Source organism: Choloepus didactylus, chromosome 14, assembly GCF_015220235.1.
Source record: "Choloepus didactylus isolate mChoDid1 chromosome 14, mChoDid1.pri, whole genome shotgun sequence".
Classification (NCBI taxonomy): domain Eukaryota; kingdom Metazoa; phylum Chordata; class Mammalia; order Pilosa; family Megalonychidae; genus Choloepus; species Choloepus didactylus.
In genome coordinates this window covers 52595693-52617086 of record NC_051320.1, presented here as the reverse complement: position 1 = coordinate 52617086, position 21394 = coordinate 52595693, and the positions used below count along the sequence as shown (strand labels likewise).

The 21394-nt window shown below is 37.7% G+C and overlaps 1 protein-coding gene across 2 annotated transcripts in view; it reads right to left on the bottom strand.

Annotated features, from left to right (window-relative positions):
• The window catches only part of CPQ (carboxypeptidase Q), a 533282-nt gene that overhangs the window by 173585 nt on the left and 338303 nt on the right, over positions 1-21394 (bottom strand). For both annotated transcript variants that reach the window (XM_037802736.1, XM_037802738.1), the window contains one exon: positions 6028-6139. In XM_037802736.1, the coding sequence (XP_037658664.1) occupies positions 6028-6139 (112 nt within the window). The remainder of the gene's footprint in view (positions 1-6027; positions 6140-21394) is intronic.

Sequence of the window (21394 nt, the reverse complement as noted above, 5' to 3'; positions counted from 1 at the left end):
TGCTAGTGAAAGTTATAATTGTGTTCAAACCTCAAGAAAAGTTCCCAGTAATTCCCAGCTGAAAAACTATGCATCTGACACAGATCATATGGGAAAGACAAGCACTACACAATTTGCCATTAGATGAAATAACATATCTGAATAAAAAATTAGAAGATCATCCTCAAAATCAAATGAGAAGGAGCCACAAATGTCCCATAACCACAAATCTACTTTTAGAAGTAACCAAAAAAGGAAAAGTGCAAGCAAATTCTTGAAGTTCGTAATTCCTCTATTGTGCTAGGCATTTGCCTCACTAAAAGCAAATACAAAAAGTCAAGACCAAAGTTTGTTCAGAAAAATAAAAGCAAACAACCATCTATACATTAAAATTGAAGTTAATAAAAATGACATTTAATGTTGGTGGAGGGCATACTTTTTTTTAGACTTAAAACAAGTTAATTCCTTGGACAACTTCACAAGCAGATGTAGTATTCTCTAAATGTATTGAGGAACAATGATTTTAATAGGATATCTTTCCAAGGGCCATCAGTTTCCCTTCCTGTAGTCACAAAGAAACTGTGGAGAAAAAACATCCTAAGTAGGAGTAGGGAGAGTTCAAGGAATGCTTTAAGATTTAAAAAACAAACAAACAAAAGCCTCCATCTAGAAAAAAAAAATCAGCAAGTGCATTCACTTGGGTCATAGAAAAGCTAGGCAGAGAAAGCCCTTAGCATATTCCAAATATTTCCAATTCATTTAAAAGGCTCAGTTTGTGTGGGTAAGAAGCTAGTTGTTGGGTAGAGTTTATAGTTGGGTGTGTATAAATGTTCTTCAAGGAGAAATACAAGAATAACCTCTACCATGCCAATTAAGGGACTATGACATGGTTCTACCATGTCATCATTCTGGAAGCCTCAAACCTCCAAAGCTAGTCTCAAAAATGTGGAATGAAAACAAACCCAAAGCCATTTGCACTCAGTTCTGTGAAGTGTACCAAGTATTCACGGACTCTTCTTCAGTTCTGCCACCACCAAAAATGCCCTAGAACGCTGTTTGCCAAAGTATACAGTAGCCATGGAAGGTTCTCCCCAAAAATGATTTTTGGTGAATATAATAATTCCCCAGGAGTTTTCCAAACTTATTTGACCATAGGACAATTTTTTTCTGTACAACATCCCTTGCTTTAGGAAGAGTGTTTCTAGAAACAGAGTAGGAACATTGTTTCAGGGAAACAGAATTATATAATACCATAGGGTTCAGGTTCAGGTGCCTGGATTTAAATTTTTTACTCAATAGCTGTGTGCTGGTTTGAATGTATTATGTCCCCCAGAAAAAGCCATACTCTTTGATGCAGTCTTGTGGGGCAGATGTTTTGGTGCTGATTAGATTTGCATGGAAATGTGCCCCACCCAACTGTAGGTGATAACTCTGATGAGATATTTTCATGGAGGTGTGGCCCCACCCATTAAGGGTGGGCCTTGATCAGTGGAGCCATATAAATGAGCTGATGGGCAGAGGGAACTCAGTGCAGCTGAGAGTGACATTTGAAGAGGAGCTACAGCCAAGAGGGACACTTTGAAGAATGCACTGGAACTGAGAGGAGCTTTAGCTTACAGAGAGATTCTGGAGATGGCCTTTGAAAGCAGACTTTTGCTCCGAAGAAGCTAAGAGAGGACAAACACCCCAAGAGCATCTAAGAGTGACATTTTTGAGGAACTGAAGCCTAGAGAGGAATGTCCTGGGAGAAAGCCATTTTGAAACCAGAACTTTGGAGCAGATGCCAGCCACATGTCTTCACAGCTAACGGAGGTTTTCCGGACACCATTGGCCATCCTCCAGTGAAGGTACCCAATTGTTGATGTGTTACCTTGGACACTTTATGGCCTTAAGACTGTAACTGTGTAACCAAATAAACCCCCTTTTATAAAAGCCAATCCATCTCTGGTGTTTTGCATTCTGGCAGCATTAGCAAACTAGAACAGAGCTGTGTGATCTTGGGAATGATACCTAGCTTTTGTTTGATTCTGTTTCCTCTTCTGTAAAGTGGATATAGTATCTACTGATTAGGGTTACTGTCAGGAGGAAGAGAGAGCTTGTACATATAGAAGTACTTAGCACAACATCTATAACATAGTAATATTCAGTAAATGTTAGCTATTAGTACTTTTACTATCTCCAGAGATATGGCAGGCCCAGAGGGAAGTCCTTTTCAAGTGGAACCTCCTTTCTAGGTCTAAAATAGTCCTAAATTGGCTTCAGGGTACTACCTGTTTCTAGTTCTGCCCTTTAGGTTTCTATGTCATTGGAAGATGTTATTTTCACAAGACAGACTTGATAGGAGGCTGGGCAAGGAAATCCTATTCCTGATTGAGTTTGCACCTCTGGAAGAGTACCCACTGACCAGGATGTGGCAGCACAGAGCTCCAGCTATCAAGTCAAATTTGCACCAAAGCTGTGGCATGCACTTGGCTGTTTTCACTGGTATACTCTGGGCCTGGGAGACTTGGTGGTCTCCTGCACCACTCTTCTGACTTCCTATCTCTGCCCCATATTTCCTGTTTAACAGAGTGTGTGTCTGTGGGAAGGGGGAGCTTTTGAGAGTTTTTTCTTTGATTACTAAAGTAGTGCATGCTTATTATATAAAAATCTAACATGCAAACATATCAGGTAAAAAAGTGAGCATACCTAAAGGAGAGGCTGGGCCTGCCTATAATTGTGCCTAAGAGTCTCCTCCCGAATGCCTCTTTGTTGCTCACATGTGGCCCTCTCTCTCTAGCTAACCCAACTTGGCAGGTGAAATCATTGCCCTCCTCCCTACGTGGGATGTCACACCCAGGGGAGTAAATCTCCCTGGCAACATGGAATATGACTCCCGGGGAGGAATCCAGACCCAGCATCATGGGATGAAGAACATCTTCTTCACCAAAAGGGGGATGTGAAAGGAAATGAAATAAGCTTCAGTGGCAGAGAGATTCCAAAAGGAGCCTAGAGGTCACTCTGGTGGGCACTTTTACGCACAATATAGACAACCCTTTTTAGGTTCTAATGAATTGGAATAGCTAGCAGTAAATACCTGAAACTATAAACTACAACCCAGAACCCTTGAATCTTGAAGACAATTGTATAAAAATGTAGCTTATGAGGGGTGACAATGTGATTGGGAAAGCCATATGGACCACACTCCCCTTTGTCCAGTGTATGGATGGATGAGTAGAAAAATGGGGGCAAAAAAAGAAAAAAAAAAGGTACCCAGTGTTCTTTTTTACTTTAATTGTTCTTCTTAACTTTAATTTTTATTCTTATTATTTGTGTGTGTGTGGTAATGAAAATATTCAAAAATTAATTTTGGTGATGAATGCACAACTATATAATGGTACTGTGAACAACTGAATGTACGCTTTGTATGACTGCATGGTATGTGAATATATCTCAATAAAATTGAATTTTAAAAAAAGTGAGCATATTCTTGCAATTTTATATCCTCTCCCACAGTCTCAAGGCTGCTACTGTCAACAATTTTCTCTTTATTTTTAATGATGCATAGAACTGGAAGCTCTATACTCTGCTGGGAATTCTTGATTCTTCCCCTTTCACTTCAGGAATTTCTATTCATCTTTTTGAAAGAAAGTACAGAAATTACCTTTGTAAAGTTTCCCTGACCCAGACAATCAACGTTGGTCCATCCTTTCACGAGGTACCCAAAGTAATCTGCATACATACTTCAATTAGAAAATGTGTAACAATTTCAGTGCCATTTTTAAATTAAATGCCTTGCCCATTGGACTTCAAGGACCACATTCTACTTTGATGCAAGGAACTTGGCACACAGATTCACAATCAATGCACAATAAATATCTTTTGAATTATGAGTGAAGGAATATACAAATAAAATGCTATACTAAGAGATAGACTTATATGATATGTACAATCACAACTGAGATGCTCACATTTAAATTTCTCCAGAAAGATGATTCTTATATATCCCACAATTCAACAACCAGGAAATATTATTCATTCTAATTTATTTCATTTCTTTATGCCTAAAAGCTCAAAAAATTCTAACTTCACAGACATGATAAGGTTGGAAAAATTTGGGGATGGATGACAGTTTATTTTTCAAGTGCCAAATGAACATACTGAGGCATAACATCTTTAGCTATAGGCTTTGTCCACTGACACCAGAACATTCCAGGAAATGATGTTTCAAATAAACAATTTCAAGTCCAGTAAACCACAGACACAAAAAAAGTATTCAATAGTACTTCACAGCAAATAGCATTCTGTTGACAGTTACTCAGGAATGACAGATTATATTTACAAAGCACAAATAACTCTTGTTACATTAATCAAATATAGTTTAGGGGATAGCTTGGGAAAAAAAAAAAAAAGTGACTCTATAAGGGTGGTGAAAGAGGAGGACAAAAGAGAAGAGACCAGAGGATGAATCTTAGAAAAGTATTACCAAATATCAGAAAGCCCCACTGGACTAACACTTCAAATTAACAAGCCCCACTGAGAGACTTTGACATAAATGATGCATGACATACTGTCCAAGGAACAGCATCCAAAAGGAGTTTCACTTTTCTTGGAAATAGAGATTTCCACAGAGCTTTTGTATTTCACCAAACAGTTTGGGCTCAATGTAATTATATAATATAATTATGAACCCATTCCTTGGCCTCTAACCCCGGGTCCTATTCTTATTCAAGTATAGCAGTCATTTTCACTCAGAACTCATAGGTCTCATGATGGACTCTGCTCTTTGTATTCAAACATACAATCTACAATAGAAATCCACAATTATTTTTAAAATTAAAGAGAAAGACTCAATGGTGCAGTCTCAGGAAATGAGATGCAGTGTAGTGTTTGGGCATTCAGCCCTAAGCAGGAAATGGAAGCAGGGAGTGACCAGGAGAAATATGATACCCGTGAAAACTTAGTATGAAAGTGTTGAAAAAAGTAGAGGGGTCACAAAATTTCCATCACATAAGGGATGGAAAGGAAAAGGATATTTTAGGGATACCAAAGCAGCTCTCCCCAGAGTTAATACTAGTATAACTAACATATTAAGTAAGGAGGCAAAGTAATTATTAAAGGGGTGGGGTAAAAAAAAACAATTATTGTCCTCTCTTACATAAAATTATATTATTGCCAGAGTCATGCTTATTAAATAATAGATAACCTTTATTGAATACTTAGGTTAGATCAGACACTTTCTAAGTACATTATGAGAATAGACCATTTAATTTACAAACAATCCTTATGAGATAGGTACTATTATTTTCCCCATTTTGCAAATGAGAAAACTGAGGCAAAGTAATTTGTCCAAGGTCACACAGCTAGCAATAATGCAGACAGATTGGCTCCAGAGTACCATTTTTTTTTTAACATGTCTCTCTTGACACCTACTCTAAAAAAGTATTACTCTTTATTTTAGACTTTTATTCATAATATGCTTATATAGATTTTCAGAACTCTATAGAAGACTTAAGTCCTTAACTGAAGAAGACTGATCATGAACTATCAAAAGTCCATCTTCTCCATGTCTAGCTTTACCTGGAGTGTCCCAATTTTTCAATTTGGATTCCTTACTGAGACTAAAGGAAACATTCCTTCAGGCCTAGGTTGGTCTTTTGATTTCTACTATGGAGACCATTGGACCAAAGCTATCCTAAGAATCTGATAATGTCTTTAAGAGAACAAGGAAAAGCAATAGGGGGGCACTGCTGATTTTTCTTTATACTTGGTTGTAGTTTTCTTACATTGTCTCCAGTGGATGTGGTTACAATTGCTTCAGTTTTATTTGCTTGTTCATTTTCCCCAGTGGCTGATCCAAAAATCTGATGCTTTGGATGTGTAGCGTACACATGACTAAAAATGTATTTCTTTAAGGGGATAAATTAGTTCTTTTCTGGGAATTAACTGACAAGAGAATATATAGACCTAAGGAGGATCTTTGAACACACCAGAGAAACGAATCTGTTGAGTTTAACATGTCACTACTGAGACCCTTATACATTGGTTAATGACTTTCTAAATATTTACCAAGATCTTTAATAAGCGAGAGTGCTTCCCATGATATAAAGGCTCCGCCACCATCATCTATGGCACCCTGCCCAACATCCCAGCTGTCCAGATGTCCACTGACCAGTACAACCTGGAACAAATAATAAAAAAAGAAAAAAAGAAAATAAAACTAAACAGAAATGACATCAGAGAGGAGGCATTCACAGGATTCCAAATACAGAAATGAAACTTTTATATTTTCTTTTCTATTTTTAAGTTTTAAAAGATATATGTCATTACTAGTGGAAAAGTTGGTATATAGGCATTACATAAGGGATCTCAGGTCATCCTAATAGTAATAAAGTCCTACCTTGTACCTGTCTTTATTAACATAATTTTGAGTACTCGAGAAAAATGGTTTTTACTGGTAGATAACTGATGACTTTATTAGAGGTCTTAAAACTTAAATGACATAAACATGATGCTAAAAGCTTCAACCATATTCTCAACCATCCCAAATTATAGTAGACACAAAATAAACATTTGCTGAATTGAATTCAAATGAAAAAATGAGGACAGTAATTTATTTTTTACAAAACGATTGTGCTTTTATATATTATAAATTTCTCTGTTGTTGAATAAGTAAATATGCTAGGTTTACAAGCTAGAGCTCAAGTGTTTGAATAGAACGACTTTTAAGGGTGCTTTTAATTTACATTAGTGTTAAATAAATGTACAGATAATTTCATAAATTTTAAATCACCATAGGTTTGAATTTTTTTCTAGAATCATTAGTAATTATATCCAGGAAAGTATAAAAAAACATTTCACTGTAAATAAATTTTATGGACACATTTTAAACAAGTTAAAAAGCCAAGTAAACTGATGCTGGGTCAACAGAATATGCATATGGACAAAATGTATCTTGATCCCTACATCATAAAACATGCAAATATCAAGTCAGATGGACTGCAGCTCTAAATAAAGATTTTAGAAGAAAGTATAGGAGAACAGCTTTGTCAACCCGGAGTAGGCAAAAATTTACTAAACAGGACACAAAAGGCATAAAGCATAAAAGAAAAAAAATAATAAATTATATTAAAAAATAGGAATATTTATTTATCAAAAGATCATATTAAGAGAATGAAAAGGCAACTCATGGTAGGGTGATGGGTACTGATATCACAACACATTTATTCAACAAAGGACTCATCTCCAGATTATATAAAGAATTTCCATGAAACAATAAGAAAAAGACAATCAACCAATAGGAAAATGAGCAAAAGACATGAGACACTTGACAAAAAAAGATGCACAAATTACTAATCATCATATGAAAAGGTGCTCAGCATCATTCCATCAAGGAGATGTAAATTAAACACGTTGTGATACATATCCAACTGAATGGCTAAAATGAAAAAGAAAATGCCAATATTGGTGAGAAGGTGGAGCAACTAGAACTGTCATACATTGCTGGTATGAGTATCAAAACATACAATCATTTCTGAAAACTATCTATCTGAACATATGCACAGCCTATGACCTAGCAATTCTACTCCTAGGTATACAATAGAAGTATCTGAGCATGTGTGTGTGTGTGCATATACTTTCACCAAAAGAGATGTACTAGAATGCTCACAACAGTCTATTAATAGTAGCCCCCACCAAAAGGAATCTACTCAAATGCCTGTCAACAGTGGAATGAATAGATTCTGTTGCATTCATTAATAGAACACTGCATCACAGTAGGAATAAACAAACTCATCTACATGAAAACTTTGGATGAATCTCACAAACATAATGAAGACTGAAAGGAGACAGACACAAAATAATAAATCTTGTATGGTTCCATTTACATAAACTATCAAACCAGGATTGTGGTTACCCTTGGTTGAGGAGGGTTAGTGACAGGAAGGGGACACAAGAAACACCTCTGGGAGGCTGGTCATGCTCTGTTTCATGATCTGCGTACTGATAACACAGGTGTGTTCAGCTTGTAGAAGTTCATTTTGTTATCCATTTAGGATCTATGCATTTCTCTGAGTGGGTTACAGGTCAATGAAAAGTAAACAAATGAACATACAACAAAAACCCCAGTTCAACAGACTGATGTATATGCACAGCATATAGGAAGCAAAACAAAGTTGAACCAATCTTCTTGATGATTAAAAAAAAATACCCTATGACTCTGGGAAAGTAGGATTTTTGGTCTGAAACAGGGTGACCACTTGCACTGCCTGAACTCAGCAAGCAGCTGCAGGATCTCCCATTGATTCTGTATACACAGACCCAGCCTAGTATGACTTCATTGTAGTCATAAGTACAATGCCCCAGCCCAACACATGGTCATATAACAGACCCAAATGGATTGTTTCTAAGGAGAAAAAAAGAATAAAGAGAAAAACATGTTGCAATAGCAGGAAATTCTGATTCAGAAAGTGGTGTAATCCCACGTGGGACCAAGAGCCTAATTAGTCAACATTCTCACCACCCTCAGAACCGTCTTCCTGCTGAAGTTAAAGTTCCAATGACTAAAAGTATCAAAATATGTTTTAATAAAACTTTTTTTTAGGTAGTATGTAAGAGTAACTATAACAAGGCAGCTATTATTTTATCCTTCAAACATCCTTCAGGTCGTTTATACAATCATACTTCCTGTATTTCTTAAATGCTCCCCTTCTCCAATCCAAGAATTACTATTTGATATAGTCATTAAAAGATGGGGAAAATGGCTTTGAATGATAAGAAACTAAATCATATCCCATAGGATAAGATTTTTGGCACAGTGCTATGAAAGAATGGTTGCAAATCTTTTGGACTATGAGAGCTGGTTTTAATATTAAAAAAAAAAAAAAAAACAGAAAAAAAGGGGACCACAATGAGTTAGCAGTTGCAATTTTAATCTCTATTGACTGGAAAACTAGATAATGACAAAAATTTTTTCTAATGCAGTAGCATTTTTAATGAACTTGAATGTTTCTAATCATAAGAGCTTCTAGACCTTTAGAATAGTATTGAAGGAGAACTCATTCAAAATGCTGTCTGGTTAGCATTCTTTACCACAGTCTCACAAAAATAACTCAACAAAACATACAAACCCACCACACTACCAAAAATTCATTTTATGTCAAGCAGGAGTGAACATTAATTAAAATATGGTTGGACCTGATTCAAACCAAAATCGTCTACTCAGGCACATAATAAACTCCAGTTTCATGGAAAAGAACCATCTGATAAAAGAAAGGAAAATGTACAGTCCCTCCACTGCCTGTCACTAGATGTGGTGCCCCTAGAGCAATAACATGGCCTGGAACCACAGTGAAGTGGCCTCTCACTCATCTACACCCTTTATGTGCTCCTCCCAAGGTAGGGAGACAACGACCAATCCTCCCCACCCCCAACTTTCTTTCCATCAAAACTTCTTCCAAATGCAGACAGAGTACAAATGATTAACATCAGGAATAAAAGCAAAAGCAGCTACACCAAAACAAATAAGAAAGCAGACTAGGAACTGGTAGTGCACTGAAATGTATGGTTCCTGGTTTGTGAGGCATGAGGGGTGGGGACAGACAGGGATAAGAAGAAAGGAGTTATCACTGTGGCTGGTAACTGTACTTCTTCATGTCATACATTAGCCCTGATGACCAAAGACTCAGGCCTTGGAAGCTGCGGAAGCAGCTAACTCAGTAAAGCAGAAATGGAGGAAAACCTGCCAGGTGAGGAATTAGACTGGCACATGCCACCTGCAGGCCAGTTGTGAGTCTGAGACAGAAGACGGACTAAATCAAGGGTGGACAGAGAGCAATTCCAAGGACAAGCTCCTCACCTGTTAATGGCACACACTGAAACTCAGTCCAATAGATTTGCTTAATTAAAAGATGAATAAGAAACAAATCAAAATGGGACCAATGAAAACTATGGCAGAAAAAGGGAAAGAGAACAGCCTCAGAATAAGTGCATTCTTACGAGAACAAGCTAATGCAGATACTGGAGAAAATTTCATGATCTTTGACATTCATTCAACAATTTTTATTGAGTTCCTACTATGTGCCAGGGATACAGAAATGAACAAAACAAGCAAATATTCTGCCTTAGTAGAATTTACATTCTGTTAGTGGAGATGGACAATAAATAGGAAAATATATACATCATGATAGTTTTAATTGTTATAAAGAAAAAATAAGATAGAGAAAGATAAAGTGATGGTGGCAACTGGAGAGGAGAATTGTCAGGGAAGGTCTCTCTTTAAGGAGATGACATTTGAGTAGAGACCTGAATGAAGACAGGAAGTACACTGCAAATATCTGGGGAAAGAGTGTTTCAAAAAGCATGAAAACACAAGAAAAGGCTCTGGAGTAGGAACAGATATGACATACGTGAAAACTGGCAAGTGGGATGGAATGAATAGAGTAGAGACAGAAAGGCAGAGAATGGCTGGACAGGGCACTAGAGGCTAGAGATCAAACAGCAACTTGTAGACCATAGTGAGGATTTTGGATTTTATTCTAAGTGTGATGACAGGCTGTGAGGGAATGAAATGATCCAGTTTATGTCTCTAACAATCATTGCTAGTAGGCAGAAAGAGTGGAGGATGAAAGGAAAACAGACCAGTATACCAAAACTAATTCACTAAAAATCAGTTTGTGGGAGTCTGGCTTCCTCTTAAAATGTTGAAAGCAACAAGAAAACACTGTTCCCACCCTAACAATAAGAGAAAGCTAGATAATCTATAAAATCGTAGCTTGGTTTTTAGCCTAACAGAGATCTGAAGTTCCAATGAAACAAGAGGAATTGAATTTCCAGAGGATGACAAGTCCCTCCAAGGAGAGATAGGATACATGAAATGTTTTATCTTTGGCAGCCACAGGAGGGAGAGGTGACAGCCATAAAAGCAGAAATGAAGAAAACAACTGAAATTTTAACAAATTCTTAAAGGGCGAATGTGGCTTAGGCTGAGAGTTTAGAATCCCTGGGAACCTCCACACAAGGAGACAAGGTACCCACTTTCCAGGTCTTTTCCATGGGCCTCCACGGTGTGCTCAAAGAAGGATCGAGAGCAGGGCAAGAGACCCGAGCAAGCCTGCCCTAGTGGTACAGGAGTGCAGATGATGACTGGCTGCTGCTGGGAGGCAGACAGGAAACATGCTTGTATCATGGACCCTTCTCTCATATGAAGCAAAAGCCATCTGCTCCTGGGCCAGTAGCAGAACACTCTCCTGCATGTCAGTCCCAGGGAAAGATCAGTGGCTATGGCGAGAAATTTCACTCCCATCTTACACTGACTCTAGACTAAACCTTCCTGGGCAGGATACGAAGCCCACTCATGCCTAGAGCCCTGCACTGATATAAAACAGACTTATGCTGCCACTGAGTGAGGGGCAAGATACTTTCTTCCATGTCACAAGGTAGGGTTTGGCTTCCACGGGAGAGGAGCAGAAATATTGAAATAGGCCTCCCCGGAGCTCAGGCACGAAGGGTCTGGCTGAGATGATGTTGATGCGTGAGAACCAAGAAACCACCTTGTCCCCAGCATGAGGCTTGCAATGAAGGAGAGGTAAGAACTGCATGGCTGGAGGAGGGGCAAGAGCCTGGAGAGAGACTCATTCTGCGGTGCAGGCACACAGAGCCTGCTGATGGCTGAGGGTGAAGCAGGAATACTAAGAAAAGCCCTCCAGCAACCCAAGCCCCATACTAAGAACAGAGTGGCAGCAGCCTACTGCTGAAGAAATCTCAAGTCTGTGGGCACCAAAGGTAAGAACAGAAATAACAAAATCCAAACTTACCTCAACTGTGAATAGACCAATGCAACCGCCTTCACACTAATGGCTTGACAGAAGAAGAGGCATTCTCATTTTTGGACGTAAATACTACTTACCTAAGGCTCTACCATTCTCATATACATATTCAGTGTCCAGCATTCAATCAAAAATTATAAGACACAAAATGAGCAAGAAAAAAACAGATGATTTATTGTCAGGAAATACTGTATTTAACAGAACCAGACCCAGATATAGTCCAGATGTCTATACAATCAGACAGAGTCTTTAAAAGAACTATGATTAATACGTTAAAGGATCTCATGGAAAAGATGAAGAATTTAAGCAGAGAAATGGAAATTATAATAAAAAAAGTCAAAGATACTAAAAATTAAAAAAGACAATATAACTAGTTATAGGTGGACTAAATACATGTAGAAGTCAAACATTAAAACTTTTTAAACAAAATAAAGGAAAATATATTCATATTTTTGGAGCGGGAAAGATTTCTTAAGCAAGATACAATTATTGCAAAGCATGAAGAGAAGACTAATAAATTCAACTATAATAAAATGATTTATATTCATCAAGAGAAATCATAGAATGAGCAGAGTTGCTACAAAGTGGGAGATATTTTTAACACATATAATCAACAAATGGTTTATATTCAAAATATATAAATAATTATTCCTAATCAAGAAGAAAAGGACAAGCAAACCAAAAGGAAAATGGGCAAAAGACATAAACAGGTATTTCACAGAAAAGAAACTATGAACAGATAATAAGAATCTGAAAAGATGACAAAACTCATTATTAATCAGGGAAAAAGTAAATTACAACCATGTTGATAAAAATATTAAAATCTGACAATATTAGATGCTACCAAGGATGCTGAACCACAGGAATTCTCATCTTCTGCTGGTAAAAGCAGGAAACTGTTAAAATCATTTATAAAACAATTGGGCATATCCTCATAAAATTGAACATATATGCATTTCATAATCTGGCAATTCTGCTTTAGGTGCACACATTAGGGGAATTTTGACACTTGAGTTCCAGGACACATGTACCAAAATGGTCACATAGAAGAGATCATAAGGCCCCAAACTGGAAACAGCCTAAAGGTCCATTAACGGTATAATGGATAAATAAATAAATGGATAAATCAGAAAGATAATGGAACATTATAAAGTAGTAAAAATGACCTACAGCTGCATGTCAATATGGATGAATTTTAAAACAAAATTATGAACAAAGCACATATACATAAAGAAAGAAAATTATAAAATAAATAGAAGAGTATAATTCTACAATATAAATTGCAAAATTAGCTTGAACTAAATAGCATAATCTTTATTGATACATACAAAGATGGTAAAACCATGAAGAAAAACAGCAAGGGACCGGTATAGCAAAAATTAGGATAGTGTTTATGTCAGATGGGGGGTTGGGGAAGAGAGAAGGAGATGATCAGGGAGGGTGCACAGTGGTTTTGTAAGGCACTAGTAGTGCTTTATTTCTGAAACGAGTGGTGAGATTACATGATCATTTCATCATTACTCTTTAAACTGTACATATACGTTAAATAACGACTTTTGCATGTGTGTTATTTTAAACAATACCAAGAGTTATCAAAGAACTACCTTTGAAAGGCATAGGGCTCAGATAGTTTTATAGTGTTATAAGTGAGTTCAACCAAACTTTAAAGATAAGTTTTGGCTCATCTTATTTAAACTGTTCCAAAGAAAAAAAAAATCAGAAAATTTCTAAATTCACTAACAAAGGTATCATATTCTTGATACTAAAAGTGTATAAAGATAGTATCCCCTTGAAAACCATCTCAAGAACAAATGTAATTGTAAAATCTGGGATCATTATATCCAGCAGCATATTAAAAGATAATGCAAAAATGGCTCAATTGTCTCCAAATGTCCATGGTAACTCTAAGTTATATATGTAACAGATAAACTAAGAGAGAGCCACTTTCGGGTCATGCTTCTCTTCTTGGCATGTCTAGCAGGTAACAGTCTGCATTTTAAATAATGTCAGTTGTATAGGTTCATATCCAAACCTGACCGTGTTCTTATTGGCCAATCACCAATAAACAGGGTGCCCACCTAACAGTGGAGCATGCTTGATTTTACAAATGTCCTTAGTCAATAAGAAGAGGGGCAACCACTCATTGTTTTTGTTTTTTGCTATTGTGATGTTTTGTTTTGTCTGCAGCTGCTTCACTCCTGTGGTCATATTTTATCACGAGTATTTTAAGAGGTAGAAGGAGGAGTATTTGGGTTACAAAGTTCAAGACCTAATGCATTTCCAGACCCAAGAAAGCCCTAATCAGATTTCCAACAACAAAAAATTAAGTGGTTGAAGAAGATGACCTACAACAAGAGGGGGAAAAACCTGTCATTATTTAGCCTCAGAGGAGATGCCAAAGAGTGACCTAATAATGGGCGTCAGATATGACAAGTCCCTCTATGGAGGATATGAACAGCAGATGATAAAGAAAAGAAAACAGGTTTGGGCAGCAGCAGGGAGCATTAGGGTCATATAAGTGAGCAAGAATTTTCTGACAGAAGGCTTTTGTAGAAGTTAGAAAATGGCTAACAGGGAAAAGGTTGTGGGAAATTTCCTTCTTAGAGGATTTCTAAAATAGAATACATTCTTAAGGCTTAGATGGAAGCCTAAAAGAGAGGGGATAAATAAAATCTTTCAAGGTTCCATTTAGTACAACATTCCAAGAGAGTTCTCAAGAATTCCTCTTCTATTCTAACCACTTTATTTTTTTTTTTTAATCATCATTTTATTGAGATATATTCACATACCACGCAGTCATACAAAACAAATTGTACTTTCGATTGTTTACAGTACCATTACATAGTTGTACATTCATCACCTAAATCAATCCCTGACACCTTCATTAGCACACACACAAAAATAACAAGAATAATAATTAGAGTGAAAAAGAGCAATTGAAGTAAAAAAGAACACTAGGTACCTTTGTCTGTTTGTTTGCTTCCCCTACTTTTCTACACATCGATCCATAAACTAGACAAAGTGGAGTTTGGTCCTTATGGCATTCCCAATCCCACTGTCACCCCTCATAAGCTACATTTTTATACAACTGTCTTCGAGATTCATGGGTTCTGGGTTGTAGTTTAATAGTTTCAGCTATCCACCACCAGCTACCCCAATTCTTTAGAACCTAAAAAAGGTTGTCTAAAGTGTGCGTAAGAGTGCCCACCAGAGTGATCTCTCGGCTCGTTTTGGAATCTCTCTGCCACTGAAGCTTATTTCATTTCCTTTCACATCCCCCTTTTGGTCAAGAAGATGTTCTCCATCCCACGATGCCGGGTCTACATTCCTCCCCGGGAGTCATATTCCACGTTGCCAGGGAGATTCACTTCCCTGGGTGTCTGATCCCACGTAGGGGGGAGGGCAGTGATTTCACCTTTCAAGTTGGCTTAGCCAGAGAGAGAGGGCCACATCTGAGCAACAAAGAGGCATTCTGGAGGAGACTCTTAGGCACAAATACAGGGAGGTCTAGCCTCTCCTTTGCAGCAACCGTCTTCCCAAGGGTAAAACTTATGGTAGAGGGCTCAACCCATCAAACCACCAGTCCCCTATGTCTGTGGTCATGTTAGCAACCATGGAGGTGGGGTAGGCGAATACCCCTGCATTCTCCACAGGCTCCTCAAGGGGGCACTACATCGTTTTTTTTGTTTTTTTTTTTTTTTCCTTGTTTGTCTTTTTTCTTTTTTTTTTTTTTTTAACTTTCCCTTCTTTTTTCAAATCAACTGTATGAAAAAAAAAGTTAAAAAGAAAACAAACATACAATAAAAGAACATTTCAAAGAGACCATAGCAAGGGAGTAAGAAAAAGACAACTAACCTAAGATAACTGCTTAACTTCCAACATGTTCCTACTTTACCCCAAGAAAGTTACATACTATAGCAACATTTCAGTGAACTTGTTCCTACTACATCCATCAGAAATTAACAGACCATAGTCATTTCTGGGCATCCCCAGAACGTTAAATAGCTTATCTGTTCTTCTTGGATTATTGTTCCCCCTTCCTTAATTGCTCTCTACTGCTAGTTCCCCTACATTCTACATTATAAACCATTTGTTTTACATTTTTCAAAGTTCACATTAGTGGTAGCATATAATATTTCTCTTTTTGTGCCTGGCTTATTTCGCTCAGCATTATGTCTTCAAGGTTCATCCATGTTGTCATATGTTTCACCAGATCGTTCCTTCTTACTGCCGCGTAGTATTCCATCGTGTGTATATACCACATTTTATTTATCCACTCATCTGTTGATGGACATTTGGGTTGTTTCCATCTCTTGGCAATTGTGAATAATGCTGCTATGAACATTGGCGTGCAGATATCTGTTCGTGTCACTGCTTTCCGATCTTCCGGGTATATCCCGAGAATGGCAATCGCTGGATCGAATGGTAGCTCTATCTCTAGTTTTCTAAGGAACTGCCAGACTGACTTCCAGAGTGGCTGAACCATTATACAGTCCCACCAACAATGAATAAGAGTTCCAATTTCTCCACATCCCCTCCAGCATTTGTAGTTTCCTGTTTGTTTAATGGCAGCCATTCTAACCGGTGTTAGATGGTATCTCATTGTGGTCTTAATTTGCATCTCTCTAATAGCTAGTGAAGCTGAACATTTTTTCATGTGTTTCTTGGCCATTTGTATTTCCTCTTCAGAGAACTGTCTTTTCATATCTTTTGCCCATTTTATAATTGGGCTGTCTGTACTATTGTCATTGAGTTGTAGGATTTCTTTGTATATGCAAGATATCAGTCTTTTGTCAGATACATGGTTTCCAAAAATTTTTTCCCATTGAGTTGGCTGCCTCTTTACCTTTTTGAGAAATTCCTTTGAGGTGCAGAAACTTCTAAGCTTGAGGAGTTCCCATTTATCTATTTTCTCTTTTGTTGCTTGTGCTTTGGGTGTAAAGTCTAGGAAGTGGCCTCCTAATACAAGGTCTTGAAGATGTTTTCCTACATTATCTTCTAGGAGTTTAATGGTACTTTCTTTTATATTGAGATCTTTGGTCCATTTTGAGTTAATTTTTGTGTAGGGGGTGAGGTAGGGGTCCTCTTTCATTCTTTTGGATATGGATATCCAACTCTCCCAGCCCCATTTGTTGAAAAGACCATTATGGCTCAGTTCGGTGACTTTGGGGGCCTTATCAAAGATCAGTCGGCCATAGATCTGAGGGTCTATCTCTGAATTCTCAATTCGATTCCATTGATCTATATGTCTATCTTTGTGCCAGTACCATGCTGTTTTGGCAACTGTGGCTTTATAATAAGCTTCAAAGTCAGGGAGTGTAAGTCCTCCCACTTCGTTTTTCTTTTTTAGAGTGTCTTTAGCAATTCGAGGCATCTTCCCTTTCCAAATAAATTTGATAACTAGCTTTTCCAAGTCTGCAAAGTAGGTTGTTGGAATTTTGATTGGGATTGCATTGAATCTATAGATGAGTTTGGGTAGAATTGACATCTTAATGACATTTAGCCTTCCTATCCATGAACATGGAATATTTTTCCATCTTTTAAGGTCCCCTTCTATTTCTTTTAGTAGAGTTATGTAGTTTTCTTTGTATAGGTCTTTTACATCTTTGGTTAAGTTTATTCCTAGGTACTTGATTTTTTTAGTTGCTATTGAAAATGGTATCTTTTTCTTGAGTGCCTCTTCAGTTTGTTCATTTCTAGCATATAGAAACATTACTGACTTATGTGCATTAATCTTGTATCCCGCTACTTTGCTAAATTTGTTTATTAGCTCTAGTAGGTGTATCGTTGATTTCTCAGGGTTTTCTAGATATAAGATCATATCATCTGCAAACAATGACAGTTTTACTTCTTCTTTTCCAATTTGGATGCCTTTTATTTCTTTGTCTTGCCGGATTGCCCTGGCTAGCACTTCCAGCACAATGTTGAATAACAGTGGTGACAGCGGGCATCCTTGTCTTGTTCCTGATCTTAGAGGGAAGGCTTTCAGTCTCTCACCATTGAGTACTATGCTGGCTGTGGGTTTTTCATATATGCTCTTTATCATGTTGAGGAAGTTTCCTTCAATTCCTACCTTTTGAAGTGTTTTTAGCAAAAACGGATGTTGGATTTTGTCAAATGCTTTTTCAGCATCTATTGAGATGATCAATTGATTTTTCCCTTTCGAGTTTTTAATGTGTTGTAATACATTGATTGTTTTTCTTATGTTGAACCATCCTTGCATGCCTGGAATGAACCCCACTTGGTCATGGTGTATGATTTTTTTAATGTGTCTTTGGATTCGATTTGCAAGTATTTTGTTGAGGATTTTTGCATCTATATTCATTAGGGAGATTGGCCGGTAGTTTTCCTTTTTTGTAGCATCTTTGCCTGGTTTTGGTATTAGATTGATGTTAGCTTCATAAAATGAGTTAGGTAGTGTTCCATTTTTTTCAATGTTTTGAAAGAGTTTGAGTAAGATTGGTGTCAGTTCTTTCTGGAAAGTTTGGTAGAATTCCCCTGTGAAGCCATCTGGCCCTGGGCATTTATTTGTGGGAAGATTTTTGATGACTGATTGGATCTCTTTGCTTGTGATGGGTTGGTTGAGGTCTGCTATTTCTTCTCTGGTCAGTCTAGGTTGTTCATATGTTTCCAGGAAATTGTCCATTTCTTCTACATTATCCAGTTTGTTGCCATACAGTTGTTCATAATATCCTCTTATAATTTTTTTAATTTCTTCAGGATCTGCAGTTATGTCACCTTTTTCATTCATTATTTTGTTTATATGGGTCTTCTCTCTTTTTGATTTTGTCAGTCTAGCTAGGGGCTTGTCAATCTTGTTGATCTTCTCAAAGAACCAACTTTTGGTGATATTTATCCTTTCTATTGTTTTTTTGTTCTCTATGTCATTTATTTCTGCTTTAATCCTTGTTATTTCTTTTCTTGTACTTGGTTTAGGATTGGTTTGCTGTTCATTTTCTAGCTTCTTCAGTTGATCCATTAGTTCTTTGATTTTGGCTCTTTCTTCCTTTTTAATATATGCGTTTAGTGCTATAAATTTCCCCCTTAGCACTGCTTTTGCTGCATCCCATAGGTTTTGGTATGTTGTGTTCTCATTTTCATTCGTCTCTATATATTTAGCAATTTCTCTTGCTATTTCTTCTTTAACCCACTGATTGTTTAGGAGTGTGTTGTTTAACCTCCAGGTATTTGTGAATTTTCTAAGTCTCTGATGGTTATTGACTTCTAATTGTATTCCATTGTGGTCAGAGAATGTGCTTTGAATAATTTCAATCTTTTTAAATTTATTGAGGCTTGTTTTATGTCCCAGCATATGATCTATTCTGGAGAAAGTTCCGTGAGCACTAGAAAAGTATGTGTATCCTGTTGATTTGGGATGTAATGTCCTGTAGATGTCTGTTAAATCTAATTCATTTATCAGATTGTTTAGGTTTTCAATTTCCTTATTGGTCTTCTGTCTGGTTGATCTATCTATAGGAGAGAGTGATGTGTTGAAGTCTCCCACAATTATTGTGGAAACATCAATTGCTTCCTTTAGTTTTGCCAATGTTTCTCTCATGTATTTTGTGGCACCTTGATTGGGTGCATAGACATTTACGATTGTTATTTCTTCTTGCTGAATTGCCCCTTTTATTAGTATGTAGTGGCCTTCTTTGTCTCTCAAAACATCCCTGCATTTGAAGTCTATTTTATCTGAGATTAATATTGCTACACCTGCTTTCTTTTGGCTGTAGCTTGCATGAAATATTTTTTTCCATCCTTTCACTTTCAGTTTCTTTGTGTCCCTGTGTCTAAGATGAGTCTCTTGTATGCAACATATTGATGGTTCATTTTTTTTGATCCATTCTGCGAATCTATATCTTTTAATTGGGGAGTTTAATCCATTTACATTCAACGTTAAAACCGTGAAGGCATTTCTTGAATCGGCCATCTTATCCTTTGGATTATGTTTGCCATATTTTTCCCTCTCTCTATTAATATCCTTTATTGTACCCATACCGAATCTCTTTAGTACTGAACCTTTCTCCAAGTCTCTCTGTCCTGTCTTTGTTTCTCTGTCTGTAGGGCTCCCTTTAGTATCTCCAGTAGGGCAGGTCTCTTGTTAGCAAATTCTCTCAGCATTTCTTTGTCTGTGAAAAATTTAAGCTCTCCCTCAAATTTGAAGGAGAGCTTTGCTGGATAAAGTATTCTTGGCTGGAAATTCCTCTCACTCAGAATTTTAAATATATCGTGCCACTGCCTTCTCGCCTCCATGGTGGCTGCTGAGTAGTCACTACTTAGTCTTATGCTGTTTCCTTTGTATGTGGTGAATTGCTTTTCTCTTGCTGCTTTCAGAACTTGCTCCTTCTCTTCTATGTTTGACAGTGTGATCAGTATATGTCTCGGAGTGGGTTTTTTTGGATTTATTCTATTTGGAGTTCGCTGAGCATTTATGATTTGTGTATTTATGTTGTTTAGAAGATTTGGGAAGTTTTCCCCAACAATTTCTTTGAATACTCTTCCTAGACCTTTACCCTTTTCTTCCCCTTCTGGGACACCAATGAGTCTTATATTCGGACGTTTCATATTATCTATCATATCCCTGAGGTCCATTTCGAGTTTTTCAATTTTTTTCCCCATTCTTTCTTTTATGTTTTCATTTTCCATTCTGTCATCTTCCAGGTCACTGATTCGTTGTTCAACTTCCTCTGGTCTTGTACTATGAGTGTCCAGAATCTTTTTAATTTGGTCAACAGTTTCTTTAATTTCCATAAGATCATCCATTTATTTATTTAGTCTTGCAATGTCTTCTTTATGCTCTTCTAGGGTCTTCTTGATTTCCTTCATATCCCGTACTAGGGTCTCATTGTTCATCTTTAGTTCTTTGAGTAGCTGCTCTAGGTGTGTCTCTTCTGGTCTTTTGATTTGGGTGCTTGGGCTTGGGTTATCCATATCGTCTGGTTTTTTCATATGCTTTATAATTTTCTGTTGTTTTGGGCCTCGTGGCATTTGCTGACCTTGATAGGGTTCTTTTAGGGTTTGTAGACCAGTTGAAGTCCTTATCTCTAATTTATCAGATCTACAGCTTCGTGGAGTACACTTTCTCTAACTAACCAGCAGGTGGCGTCCACGAGCCACCTGTTCTCCACAAGCCAGATCTCCCCTGCTTAGCCTTTTTGGTGAGTGGGGGAGTGAGTCTTGTGGGGCCCAATTGGTGTCCCAAGCTTGCGTGTGTAGTTGGTGTTGCCTGCCCTGTATGTGGGGCGTGTTTCTGGGCAGTCGGGGAGGGGGGGTGGCCCTAACAATCAAATCTCCCTGATGATCCTAGAGTTTTAAAGCTACTGCAATAGTCTAATCCTTCAGTTCAGTCCTGCCACAGTTTGTCTCTGCCACTGACCCACAAGTCTTTGGTATTGGCGTATGGCTCCTGAGACTTGCAAGTGGGCCCCTCTTCCAGGCTGTGCACCCCGGGTCCTCTGTTGAGGGATGACTGTGCTATGTCGCAGGTGAGTGCCGTCCCCCCAGGGCAGTTCTGGGCTGCTGGGCTGTGTTGGGAGGCTCCCAGTCTGCTCAAATGATGGCTGAATGGGGCTCTGTTAATTCACACTGCTCCCCCTTCCCAGCTCTGGGAC